This window comes from Sinohyriopsis cumingii, chromosome 8 (genome assembly GCF_028554795.1).
Source record: "Sinohyriopsis cumingii isolate HCF-2022 chromosome 8, ASM2855479v2, whole genome shotgun sequence".
Lineage (NCBI taxonomy): Eukaryota > Metazoa > Mollusca > Bivalvia > Unionida > Unionidae > Sinohyriopsis > Sinohyriopsis cumingii.
In genome coordinates, this window is record NC_142968.1 from 27,413,102 (window position 1) to 27,427,891 (window position 14,790).

General features: G+C 33.7%; 1 protein-coding gene across 2 annotated transcripts in view; it reads right to left on the minus strand.

The window, feature by feature from the left end:
* Positions 1-14,790, minus strand: part of LOC149793187 (uncharacterized) — a 116,592-nt gene that overhangs the window by 20,896 nt on the left and 80,906 nt on the right. For both annotated transcript variants that reach the window (XM_089967141.1, XM_089967142.1), the window contains exons 15-19: positions 12,777-12,860; positions 10,413-10,481; positions 7,985-8,068; positions 5,621-5,689; positions 3,847-4,002 (exon numbers count right to left, since the gene is read on the minus strand). In XM_089967141.1, coding sequence (XP_089823267.1) covers positions 3,847-4,002; positions 5,621-5,689; positions 7,985-8,068; positions 10,413-10,481; positions 12,777-12,860 — 462 coding nt within the window. The remainder of the gene's footprint in view (positions 1-3,846; positions 4,003-5,620; positions 5,690-7,984; positions 8,069-10,412; positions 10,482-12,776; positions 12,861-14,790) is intronic.

Consider the following 14,790-nt stretch of genomic DNA (forward strand, 5'->3'; position numbering starts at 1 on the left):
TTTGGCTATAAGCAATCACCAACAGGAACCTATTGTAAAACTGGACTAACAGGAAAAATACCAAAGAAAAAGCAACAGAAAATGTAAAAATTAAATGAAATATATAACATACCACATAGGTTAAAATGGAGTGAAGGATTAAATAATTAAAATAAAAAAAGGCTTGGGAGCGTATTGGAAAAACAAGTTCCCCAGAAGGACTGACAACATACTGTCCCCCCCCATAAAATGTTCATGAATTCAGGATAAGACCATTTGTTTTCTAGAATGGTTGACTGTCAAAAAAATCTTTGATATTCTGGAGTAATAATAAAATTTTCCAATCTGTAACTTTGGTAAGATCTAAGATTGGTACCAGTTTCATTTGGGACTAACTAGACATCATTATAAGTCTTTTTGGTGGAGACTCCATTATAGTACAAATTTTGTTCAATATTAATAACGACAAAAAGATTTTTAAGAGTGCCATCACGGTGGCACACTGGATGTCAGATTAGCAATATAATTTTAACTTAGGACCAAGGTTTTCAAAATGGCCACCATGCCAGCCATATTGGCTATCAAACTGGTTGTGATACAACAATCTATTTATTTAGAACAGCAACAAGATTTTAAAGATAGTCACTGTTGTCAGTGTGGTGGTTGACCATGAGGCACCATTCTCAATTAGGATCAACTAGACCATGCAACAGATGTGTTTAAAGTTTCATGAAGTTTTGGAGTAGTGGCAATAACAAACTTGTGCTAACTGATGTGTGGATGATTGACAGGTCTTCTGGTGTACAAATAGTAGAGCTAAAAATATTAAAAAAATGAAAAAGATCAAGGCTGAACTAAAAAGGATTGACCAAAAACTTTAGGAACATAAATAGCATTAATTTTTACCTATAAACTCTAAGGCAATGATCTCATTCTGTAAAAAGAATATAACATTAAAACTAAGTTATGGTTTTATGCAAGACAAATATGTTCAATTAGAGAAGAGATTTCATCTTCAGCAATTTATTGGATGAATAAAATATTAATACTACATGTAGGGTCCGAAATATACTTTATATAATTCATCCTCAGTTTTTGCCCTCTTTTCAATTCAGTCTGCCTTAATTATTAGCTGGAATTATTAACCATATGCTTAAGAAGAAAAAAATAAACACTGGTGTTTCATGATTACACAAATCACATTTCTAATAAAACTTCATGCATGTTTTCTTGTTTCACTGAGGAGCAATAGTAATAATAGTAATATCAGTGACAATAATAATGTCGTTGTTTAAAGAGGATAACAAGTTGTTAGCACATTTTTGTTTCAGCTCTCCAGAAACCATGTTTTGAAATGGCTTTAAGCAAACTCTTCATTTGTACATAGCAGTTAATGATCACTTCTGCTTAGACATACTATTAGGCTATTCTGCAAAAATGTGGAATGTAGCAAAGTTACATATAATTCAGTGTAATACTTTTTCATAACATATAAGGTTCACAAGCATAGAGAGGTTCATAGACAGAGATTCCATGACTTATATATACTCTGCTGGTGTATAAAATTGTGATTAGCCCATGGTGAATACACGTAATTATCATTTGAACTGTAGACTATTGCTTCTATGCTCTTGTTATCAGTGATGAATTTCCACTTTATAAGATAATAATAAGAAAAATAGTAATAAACTGTTTACTATGTGAACTAAATATGGTAAACAATTACATTGAAATCCCCTGTGCTATCCCTTTTATGTATTTATCTCCCTCTCTTCCTCTCATGCCATTTGAGATGAAATAGTATATGGCAACTAGGGAGTGAAAGGGATAGAAAAGCATCAGCTGTATAGAAACATTGAGTTTCAACTTTCATCAAGTAACCTAGCAGACCCCAAATCATCATAATGGTTTGTCTATACTTTCCAAGGGATTTTTCTACAGTCAGTGTTACATGATACTAATGATACAAAGTTGCAATAGCCTGTCGAGATGAAAGAGCTGTACTGAATATTCCTTGGATAGGCTGCACACATAATAATGCTTTATTTGTTTTTGTTTTTCAACCTATAATAATGTTCCAAAAACAGATCATTTGTAAATGTTAAAAGGTCTGAAAGAACATCTCCCTCTATCTTGCTCATGCACTGTTGCCCTTAGCAAGTAAAACCTCATTTGCTTTGCCATGCTTTTCATCTAAATTTTATAAGCAACTCTGACAACCACCTCCTCACTAAGTGACCTTTGACTTAAATTTGAAAAATACGGGCTTATTTCTTCTGTCAGGTAAAATTTAGCCTCTCTGGGGTATTATAATACTCCTTCATAAACATGAATATGTAAGAATCCTCAGTGCTGTGGAACCTTTACTGAATATTTATTTGTAGTAGACATCTTATTTCTCAAGTATTTACTATAAATTAATGACTATAGCTCACAGGTTATCAAAGTTGTTCCCTACAATGCACACCCCTTATGGGGTATATATGTCCCCATGCTATACAATTTGATTTTTACTCATATAACCATGCTATAGTAATATTTTAAAGAACATGCCAAGTGCGAAATAGTAAATGAGTATAATGTTAATTATATAGTTATGGTTTGCATTTCAGCTAAATGTTTCTAAGTTTAAAGATGATATAATAACAAGATGACATGATCAACATAATAAAATCAGCATCTTGAATTTAATAACTTACTAATTTATGAAAAGTGGAAATACTGTTGTGTTTATTAAAAACTTAAACTGATCTTAGATATATTTTCAGAATATGAACTTCTATAATGCAATATAGCAAAGTCAATAATATTAAAAAAATAAGCAATAACAATTTTTTTATTAGAATTGTGAAATTTAATTGCACCAAATAAAAGTTATGTTACTTACTGTAAAGCTGATAAATAAATAACTACTAATACATACATTACTACCACTTTAATTAATCCATCCTACACAATGTCATAAAAAATAGTACATGCTGCAGTCTGAGGCCAGAAAAAGTAAGTTCAATCTGCATGACTTGAGTCATAACTAACATCCTCCTCCTCAGTGTCTGAAGTTTCAAAAACATCAAAATTTTTATCATACTTGCTGTCCTGAAAAGCATTCATTACCTTGGCTAGGAATGTTTCATTGATGGTTGAGGCCTGTGATGTTGTGTCTGATTTGCCATCATAGTTAGATTCAGAGCTATATGAGTTGACTTCCAAAAGAAAATCACATTTACAGAATCAAGTTTGAATAGTAGCCAGTGTTATTCTTGCCCGCTGTATATGATTTGCACTTAGGGATCGTAAAAAATATTTTCTTGGATTACATTTGTAACGAACTAAAAAGTCTCAAAACTTTGTGTTTAGACAAATGTCTTCATGTGTTGAAAATACAAGATCAGTAGATGGCAGTCTATGATGGCTCAGTGTCATACAACAAAAGTTTCAAACTGTACTGGTTATTCTGTGTCCTGCTTACTCCTGACATCACCAGATATAATCATAGCCCTGAACTTGGACAATTTTTTTTTACATGGACTAAATGGGTACCCTGTAGCTAATTTTATTACCTGGTTAATTATGAACTGGCAGATACCCTAGTACCTGTTGACACCTTTATTTTTAAAGTGTTACTTTTTGTTAATAATAATGATTCCTGCTACCTCCTACTGCAAATGCCAATTATTTCTTGATTAGTATCTAGCATCAACTTATAAGCACCTGAAAAGGGGTGGTGTTGGGGGTAAATACCAACAAGTACATACTTCAAATGAAAAGTCCCTGTATTGTAATTACCTTCACATCAATCTATTCATAAACCATGCAGATCACTTCAATGTAAAACATTCATTAAATAAAACCTCATCCCTGTCTCACCTGAACTGGGACTATTACATGTGCTGGAGGTGATAACCTCTTGCGACAACTCCAACTGCCTTTGGTTATCCTCAGTTCCAGATCCTGGCTCACACAATGTAACAGCTAACTCATCGAGGGTTGGAGTTTTGTCTGGGTCATCCTTTTCAAGCTCATCTGAAATTAATATTTTAATATCTTTTCAAATTTTTTAAAAGTAGGCTAATAAATGTAGGTGACCATTCCAGCATATTTATGTAGAATTTATAAGTCTTATTTTCTTCTTTCCTTTGAAAATCTTAAATGCCTATATTTTTTTTTGTACTGTCTGTGTATAAGAAAAATGTAGTGGGGGTAGGGGGTTAAAACTAATTTTAATGATGTACTACTTACCTGTTACTATTGCATAGCTTACTTTTTTCCAGAAATATCATTGAAAGTGGATCCAAATAATGAACTAATCCTTATTTTTATTCCCAGGACATAACTTTATCTAGCTGAATATCTGTGTGGGCTGGGAGGAGGGAATCTGGCATTTGCAACATGTAAATACTAGATCATTATAAATAGCTTCACTCCTCCCCGTCAAAACTACATCTTAATATCGGTAATTCATAACATGTTGCTGTTGTGTAACTGAATTTTCCATTTTGATGGGAGACTGATTACCATACAACTGGTGGGATAAAAGAAAAAGGACTATCAGCTCTTTAGAACATATGCCTTTCCTTTGGTAATAAGAGAATATAAATCAAGAATGTTGTTTGACATTGCCAAAAACATGGTTTCCATCACATTCTCCAGCCCATGTGGTAGCAATGGCTTGAATCTAATGAGATATTATCTTCAAAAATTAAAGATAAATTTTGATACGGGACTGATATGCTCTCTTATTAGTTGAGGTAATCAACCACGAACTGATATAAGCAGAAATATCATATGAGACCTAAAAAGGAAGGAAAAGACACATCATGCCCTTTTGTCTCCCTTTCGAAGCTGCTAAATCAAAATGCAAGGCTCTAATAGACAAATAAGTTTATCTTGATCATCTTCAGCACAAATATGACAAGACTGGGGATCTCAATTAGAAATGTAGCAACCAGATGAATGGTGTTTTTTTGTTAGGAAACCTGCTTGGCAAAGAGAAACCAACCATGAATATCCACCAAACCTTTAACAGTCTGGTTCTATGGATAGAGCATGAAGCTTGCTTATTCATCTCATAGATGATAAGGAGAGCAAGAAATCAGCCTTGAGGGTAAGGTTCTCCAAAAAAGATTCACTCAAGGGTTCATAGGGTTTTTAGTTACAGACCACAAGACAAATGATAGACTCCACCTAGGCAGTACCGATGCCTGTCTTTGCACCTTGAAATATTTGATCAGGTTTGCTCTGTGAGAGTCTGCATCAATGGCCAGGCCCTTCAAGTACCTGAATGTGTTGGAAAGGGGTGTGCCATAACTCCTGATAATTAAACAAAGCAACGTTCTTCAAAAAGGAAGAGACAAATCAGCAATTATTAGGAAGATCAATCGATTGAAAAATAGGCAAAACAATAAGGGTAATATCCAACATTTAAATGGTTCTATGATTCCGTTTCTAAAAATCATAAAATCAAACTCAGGTAAACCACTGACATTCAGTAATAATGCAACAACTACTACATTGCATCACACCTGTAAAAATAAAGCATGCCATGAATGAAGGTAGAGTAAAAAGAAATATGGTTGGTAAATAAGGTTAGAAACACAGAAGGCAAAAAACACAGTATAATAAAGCATTAAAATAATATTACCAAGATATGTATCCATAAAGTCTGGGTGATCATTCAGCCATTTTTCAACCTGATCTTCCTTTAACGATTCTGTAAAACAGATTAAATAATTACCTCACAGGATAATTTCTATAATATTAGATAAACTGCCCTAAGTTCTATCAATGTACCTAACTAACAGTGTGTCTGTGTTTTAGAATAAAAATATTGGGATTTATAAATATTAAACTAGTGCTGAGTTTTCTATGACTGTCACTTTGACCACAAAAATGAGCAATGGCATGTGTTAATGAATGAATAGTCTTATCTTCATAATGATTAACCAAGGAAAGTCATCATGAACTTAGCAAACATAAGTAAACAAATAACAACTTTAAATAAAGCATTAACATAACCATGACCATAACATCAAAACACCATGTGTCTAAGAATGAGGAGGGGGGCATTTGGTGCTTACCGGAACAGTAACATAAGTAAGTTATTTAGTGCCAAGGTAATTGGAGTAAAGTGCCTAGCCCAAGGACACACCATGGTGGCTGACCTAGGATGGTTGCATGGGAGGATTTTAACCCACACCCTTTTGGTTGCATGTCCAGCAAGATAACCTATGAGCTAATGGGGCCCCCCTCTATCAAAGAATGAACTGCGCTAGGTTCATAATGATTCTTAATACGTATTAAAAGAATCCAATCAGTGGGTTTAAGAAATATAAGTATACCATATTTGTTTTTTTAAAACCAAAACCTTGACACCAATTTTCTTAAACTGACAGTGATGGAGCAAGCACACTGTAGAAAAATTATCTGCGCTCACAATCATTTCTGGCAAGTACGTTAAGAATGTTAAAAGTGGTTTAGGAACCATTAGCAAATGAAATAGGAATACCATACATGGTGTATTCTATTACCATACAATGCTGAACTGTCTATCATGAAGGCACTTATCACACTAAACTCCATGTACAAACATCATTATTTTCTTATCAGACTTTAAACTATCAAAACCATGAACCTATTATCCCAGAATCTATAGGTTTCTTCACTACCCAAGGTGCATGCCATTAACAAAGTTTGGTCAAGGAATTTATATATAACATTTAATCTGCAAGTCCAATTATCATTGCTTCTAAGTACACTTTTAACACATTACTGGCTATATCATGGGAACTAAGTGCCTTTTCTTAGAAAACATTGATGCAGCCAACCCAGACAGGCAGCATCAATATGCCTGGAGAGCAAGCCATGTGGTCAAATTATGTGGTCTAGAACTAAATTTATGATGCAAAAATGATTTTGCTTCTTTCAGTCAGTGGCTTTGACCATTGACCATATTTCACTCCCTAGCTTCTACTTGGCAAAACATGCAAGCCATCCTCAAAGTCTGTAATGCTGAACTAATTTTACTGTGCTTAAATGATTTTCCTTCTTCCACTCAGTCATCCTAAAATTTAATCTTTTGGCCCCAAAGTTGACAGGCTTCGCTTCTTCCAAATCACAAATGCAAGCCCCCAGAAAGAAATCATTCTTCTTTCATTCAAAGTGACCTTGATTGTCAACCTTACCCAAAGATGCAAGTCATCCACAGGGTTAATGTGAAAAAGTATTGTTCTTATCTCAGTCCTAACGACCATGACCAATGAGCTTTTGAGCCCTTGGTAAGTTTCTAACTTAACAAAAGTGCAACCCATTCCCAAAGTTTGGTAACTGCTGATGGTGAAGAACTCAAGTTATTGTGCTCAAACTATTTTTATTCTTTCAATAACTGTGACCTTGACCTTAAAATTGATCCCAAAACTGTTAGATTTCTTTCTCACCCTAAGTGCAAGCTATCAACAAAGTAAGGTAACTATACATCATGGATAACTCAATTTAATCTACAGAAACAACATTTTGAAGTGGACAAATAGACGTCAAAATGCAATATGCTCTAAATTATGCTAATTATAAGTGAAAACAAATCTTAATGGTAAATATGGCAACATTTTATAAATGGTAATTTAAAAGAAAAGAAAATCTTACAGTAAAAGCAAAAATAATAAAGGGTCAATAGATGTCAATTCTTTCCAACGTTTCAATGCAGTGACTGTTTTAGACCAAATTTGTTCATGGTAAAATAACTTTGGCTTGAAACAGTACATTCATTTTGCAAAAAAAAACTAATACCCCAGAATCTTATTCAATCACTCTATTACCTAAATTGCAAAAGAATAAATTCTGCTTCAAATCTGCTTATTACACAAACACATACATATCTGCTCATGTGTAACATGTGTTACCATCAGCACTACTTGAGAAGAAAGCAACGTGGTTCAAATCCAAACATTAAACAAATTTAGTAATATCGGAGAGAGTAAAATAACACCATAATGTAAAAGCAAAATATTACCATGATATTTCTTCATAAAGTGTCCAGGATAAACATTTTGCCATTTTTGGATCTGCTCCCAAATCTGATCCTCGGTCAATTTTCCTGTAAAATAGGAGGCAAACACCTGCAATTTCTAGACAAAATGAAAAAAAATGATCTTAGCTGTATTAATGCATTTAATCAAATGTTTGTGTGTGCGTGTGTGTGTAAACGAAAGCTTTGAACTTTTGAAAGAAATACTATATATAAATGTACCATAAACGTTTTAAAAAAACAAAGCTGTCTATGAAATTAATAAATGACTGCATATCAAAGAGTCCCCACTAAATAAACCTTGGCAAAGCAAGCCATTTAAATAAAAATAGACTGTTTCAAACAAAATCACACTGACCTTCTGACCTGTGAATGGAACTTGTAGGCTTATTTCTACAAAGATGTAATGACAAAAAAAACAAACCCTTTTCATCCTTAATTAACTTAATTAACATCAGGTGTCACAGTAAGGTTTAATATACAGGAATACCTGCAGTAATTCCCCTCAGTGGTGTTTCAATTAAAAATCAACATTGTACGTATTGTAAGAAATTTTCTCTCTTTTTAACCTCATCAATATGATACTCGATTTGGAGCAGTAGCTATTACAAGATGTTTAAATTCTGGTAGGTTACACTGCCATCATTTTCATTCAGAATGAATGACATAAAGTGAGAAATATTATAAGAAAACTCCATGTAAATGTGACCATACCTTCATGAAGAGTAATGATAATACAATTTTCAAGATGACAACTGCAGATGAATACCATTTTTAGTTAGGATCTACTAAATGTCATGACAAGTCTTGCAGTAACACCCTATCTATTCAGAAAGCTGAAGATGTAGCTATAACAAATGTCAGTCAAACTGTCAATCAAACAAGCACCATACATTGTGATCCACTTGATATCACAAGAAATATTTCAGTGACTGGTAAATAGACAAACATTTTGAGAGGGAAACTAGAGCTGTCATACTGTAGGTCCAGCTAGTACTATTTTAATTTAATACAAACTGCATATCATAAGATGTCTAAAGTGAAAACAACATGTTGCTATGACTATATATTTTGGAGTAGTAATAACAAGATCTTCAAGATGGCCAGCATTGCCATGAAACTGGAAGTCTGATTACCACCATATTCATTAAGGACCAACTAGATATTACACAAAGTTCTACTGGCTTTCAATCGGGCAACATTATCATTAAGAAGTTGACATCATAACAATTCTATTCTAGTAAAAAAAGCCATGCCAGTAAGACCATCCATTCAGGAGAAATCGCAATAACAAGATTTTCAAAATGAATAATACTGGCCTTATTGTGCATCCCAATAAGAATTTTAGCAAACACCATTTCAATCAATATGAAATATAATCGGAAGGCGCAACAGTGGCAATATTTTCAAGATGGCTAACATGGCAGAGGCAACAAATTCAAATTTCAAGATGGTCACTAAAGCACAAGTCAGATCAGCATGACTTTTCTTGTTGTACCAAAATCGAAGAACATCTTTTGGTGAAAATGGATAACCATACAACCATATGTTCTTAAGGAATCCCAAACAGACATCATATGAAGTTGTTTCATGTAAAACCGATGTCAATATGAACATCTGTTCTGGAAAAGTAGCAATATGATTTTCAGGATGGCCATGACTGAATCCTTTGTGGATGTCAGAATAGCATTACTTTTATTTAGAATCAACTAGATTTCTTAAGAATTCTTTTGGTGAATACTCCATATCGACATCACCAGTAACAAGATTTGTAAACTTGCCACCTTGGTGACATAAATGAATGCCCAATTAGCTGATTTGCAATGTTTCCTTCTAGGACAAACTAGACCATGAGCTAAATGCTTGTGTAAAGTTTCAAGGCAATAATATAGTAATATAGGAGACACAGCAATAACTTGAGCTAATGAATGAATGACAGGCAAATGATAGATGATGAATTATTGATGACAGACAACAAGCCAATGCATAAGCTCTTCTGCTCTATGACCAGTACAGATAATAATGGAGTCAGCAGCACTGCAGGTTATACTGGACTAATTTTCCATGGAAAAGACTTCAAGACTCAATGATGTATGACACTACAGTCAAGAATTCAGGAGAAATCTTTGCCAATGTAAAACTGGAGAAAGATCAATCGATTGAAAAATAGGCAAAACAATAAGGGTAATATCCAACATTTAAATGGTTCTATGATTCAGTTTCTACATAAAATCAAACTCAGGTAAACCACTGACATTCAGTAATAATGCAACAACTACTACATTGCATCACACCTGTAAAAATAAAGCATGCCATGATTGAAGGCAGAGTAAAAAGAAATATGGTTGGTAAATAAGGTTAGAAACACAGAAGGCAAAAAACACAGTATAATAAAGCATTAAAATAATATTACCAAGATATGTATCCATAAAGTCTGGGTGATCATTCAGCCATTTTTGAACCTGATCTTCCTTTAATGATTCTGTAAAACAGATTAAATAATTACCTCCCATGCTAATTTCTATAATATTAGATAAACTGCCCTAAGTTCTATCAATGTACCTAACTAACAGTGTGTCTGTGTTTTAGAATAAAAATATTTGGATTATAAAAAATTAAACTAGTGCTGAGTTTTCTATGACTGTCACTTTGACCACGAAAATGAGCAATGGCATGTGTTAATGAATGAATAGTCTTATCTTCATAATGATTAACCAAGGAAAGTCATCATGAACTTAGCAAACACAAGTAAACAAATAACAACTTTAAATAAAGCATTAACATAATCATGACCATAACATCAAAGCACCATGTGTCTAAGAATGAGGAGTGGGGCATTTGGTGCTTACCGGAACAGTAACGTAAGTAAGTTATTTAGTGCCAAGGTAATTGGAGTAAAGTGCCTAGCCCAAGGACACACCATGGTGGCTGACCTAGGATGGTTGCATGGGAGGATTTTAACCCACACCCTTTTGGTTGCATGTCCAGCAAGATAACCTATGAGCTAATGGGGCCCCCATCTATCAAAGAATGAACTGTGCTAGGTTCATAACGATTCTTAATACGTATTAAAAGAATCCAATCAGTGGGTTTAAGAAATATAAGTATACCATATTTGTTTTTTTAAAACCAAAACCTTGACACCAATTTTCTTAAACTGACAGTGATGGAGCAAGCACACTGTAGAAAAATTATCTGCGCTCACAATCATTTCTGGCAAGTACGTTAAGAATGTTAAAAGTGGTTTAGGAACCATTAGCAAATGAAATAGGAATACCATACATGGTGTATTCTATTACCATACAATGCTGAACTGTCTATCATGAAGGCACTTATCACACTAAACTCCATGTACAAACATCATTATTTTCTTATCAGACTTTAAACTATCAAAACCATGAACCTATTATCCCAGAATCTATAGGTTTCTTCACTACCCAAGGTGCATGCCATTAACAAAGTTTGGTCAAGGAATTTATATATAAAATTTAATCTGCAAGTCCAATTATCATTGCTTCTAAGTACACTTTTAACACATCACTGGCTATATCATGGGAACTAAGTGCCTTTTGTTAGAAAACATTGATGCAGCCAACCCAGACAGGCAGCATCAATATGCCTGGAGTGCAAGCCATGTGGTCAAATTATGTGGTCTAGAACTAAATTTATGATGCAAAAATGATTTTGCTTCTTTCAGTCAGTGGCTTTGACCATTGACCATATTTCACTCCCTAGCTTCTACTTGGCAAAACATGCAAGCCATCCTCAAAGTCTGTAATGCTGAACTAATTTTACTGTGCTTAAATGATTTTCCTTCTTCCACTCAGTCATCCTAAAATTTAATCTTTTGGCCCCAAAGTTGACAGGCTTCGCTTCTTCCAAATCACAAATGCAAGCCCCCAGAAAGAAATCATTCTTCTTTCATTCAAAGTGACCTTGATTGTCAACCTTACCCAAAGATGCAAGTCATCCACAGGGTTAATGTGAAAAAGTATTGTTCTTATTTCAATCCTAACGACCATGACCAATGAGCTTTTGAGCCCTTGGTAAGTTTCTAACTTAACAAAAGTGCAACCCATTCCCAAAGTTTGGTAACTGCTGATGGTGAAGAACTCAAGTTATTGTGCTCAAACTATTTTTATTCTTTCAATAACTGTGACCTTGACCTTAAAATTGATCCCAAAACTGTTAGATTTCTTTCCCACCCTAAGTGCAAGCTATCAACAAAGTAAGGTAACTATACATCATGGATAACTCAATTTAATCTACAGAAACAACATTTTGAAGTGGACAAATAGACGTCAAAATGCAATATGCTCTAAATTATGCCAATTATAAGTGAAAACAAATCTTAATGGTAAATATGGCAACATTTTATGAATGGTAATTTAAAAGAAAAGAAAATCTTACAGTAAAAGCAAAAATAATAAAGGGTCAATAGATGTCAATTCTTTCCAACGTTTCAATGCAGTGACTGTTTTAGACCAAATTTGTTCATGGTAAAATAACTTTGGCTTGAAACAGTACATTCATTTTGCAAAAAAAAACTAATACCCCAGAATCTTATTCAATCACTCTATTACCTAAATTGCAAAAGAATAAATTCTGCTTCAAATCTGCTTATTACACAAACACATACATATCTGCTCATGTGTAACATGTGTTACCATCAGCACTACTTGAGAAGAAAGCAACATGGTTCAAATCCAAACATTAAACAAATTGAGTAATATCGGAGAAAGTAAAATAACACCATAATGTAATAGTAAAATATTACCATGATATTTCTTCATAAAGTGTCCAGGATAAACATTCTGCCATTTTTGGATCTGCTCCCAAATCTGATCCTCGGTCAATTTTCCTGTAAAATAGGAGGCAAACACCTGCAATTTCTAGATAAAATGAAAAAAAATGATCTTAGCTGTATTAATGCATTTAATCAAATGTGTGTGTGTGTGTGTGTAAATGAAAGCTTTGAACTTTTGAAAGAAATACTACATATAAATGTATCATAAACGTTTTGAAAAAACAAAGCTGTCTGTGAAATTAATAAATGACTGCATATCAAAGAGTCCCCACTAAATAAACCTTGGCAAGCAAGCCATTTAAATAAAAATAGACTGTTTCAAACAAAATCACACTGACCTTCTGACCTGTGAATGGAACTTGTAGGCTTATTTCTACAAAGATGTAATGACAAAACAAACCCTTTTCATCCTTAATTAACTTAATTAACATCAGGTGTCACAGTAAGGTTTAATACACAGGAATACCTGCAGTAAGTAATTCCCCTCAGTGGTGTTTCAATTAAAAATCAACACTGTACGTATTGTAAGAAATTTTCACTCTTTTTAACCTCATCAATATGATACTCGATTTGGAGCAGTAGCTATTACAAGATGTTTAAATTCTGGTAGGTTACACTGCCATCATTTTCATTCAGAACTAATTACATAAAGTGAGAAACATTATAAGAAAACTCCATGTTAATGTGACCATACCTTCAGGAAGAGTAATGATAATACAATTTTCAAGATGGCCACTGCAGATGAATACCATTTTTAGTTAGGATCTACTAAATGTCATGACAAGTCTTGCAGTAACACCCTATCTATTCAGAAAGCTGAAGATGTAGCTATAACAAATGTCAGTCAAACTGTCAATCAAATCAGCACCATACATTGTGATCCACTTGATATCACAAGAAATATTTCAGTGACTGGTAAATAGACAAACATTTTGAGAGGGAAGCTAGAGCTGTCATACTGTAGGTCCAGCTAGTACTATTTTAATTTAATACAAACTGCATATCATAAGATGTCTAAAGTGAAAACAACATGTTGCTATGACTATATATTTTGGAGTAGTAATAACAAGATCTTCAAAATGGCCAGCATTGCCATGAAACTGGAAGTCTGATTACCACCATATTCATTAAGGACCAAGTACATATTACACAAAGTTCTACTGGCTTTCAATCGGGCAACATTATCATTAAGAAGTTGACATCATAACAATTCTATTCTAGTAAAAAAAAGCCATGCCAGTAAGACCATCCATTCAGGAGAAATTGCAATAACAAGATTTTCAAAATGAATAATACTGGCCTTATTGTGCATCCCAATAAGAATTTTAGCAAACACCATTTCAATCAATATGAAATATAATCAGAAGGCACAACAGAGGCAATATTTTCAATATGGCTAACATGGCAGAGGCAACAAATTCAAATTTCAAGATGGTCACAACAGTACAAGTCAGATCAGCATGATTTTTCTTGTTGTACCAAAATCGAAGAACATCTTTTGGTGAAAATGGATAACCATACAACCATATGTTCTTAAGGAGTCCCAAACAGACATCATATGAAGTTGTTTCATGTAAAACTGATGTCAATATGAACATCTTTTCTGGAAAAGTAGCAATATGATTTTCAGGATGGCCATGACTGAATCCTTTGTGGATGTCAGAATAGCATTACTTTCATTTAGAATCAACTAGATTTCTAAAGAATTCTTTTGGTGAATACTCCATATCGACATCACCAGTAACAAGATTTGTAAACTTGCCACCTTGGTGACATAAATGAACGCCCAATTAGCTGATTTGCAATGTTTCCTTCTAGGACAAACTAGACCGTGAGCTAAATGCTTGTGTAAAGTTTCAAGGCAATAATATAGTAATATAGGAGATGCAGCAATAACTTGAGCTAATGAATGAATGACAGGCAAATGATAGATGATGAATTATTGATGACAGACAACAAGCCAGTGCATGAGCTCTTCTGCTCT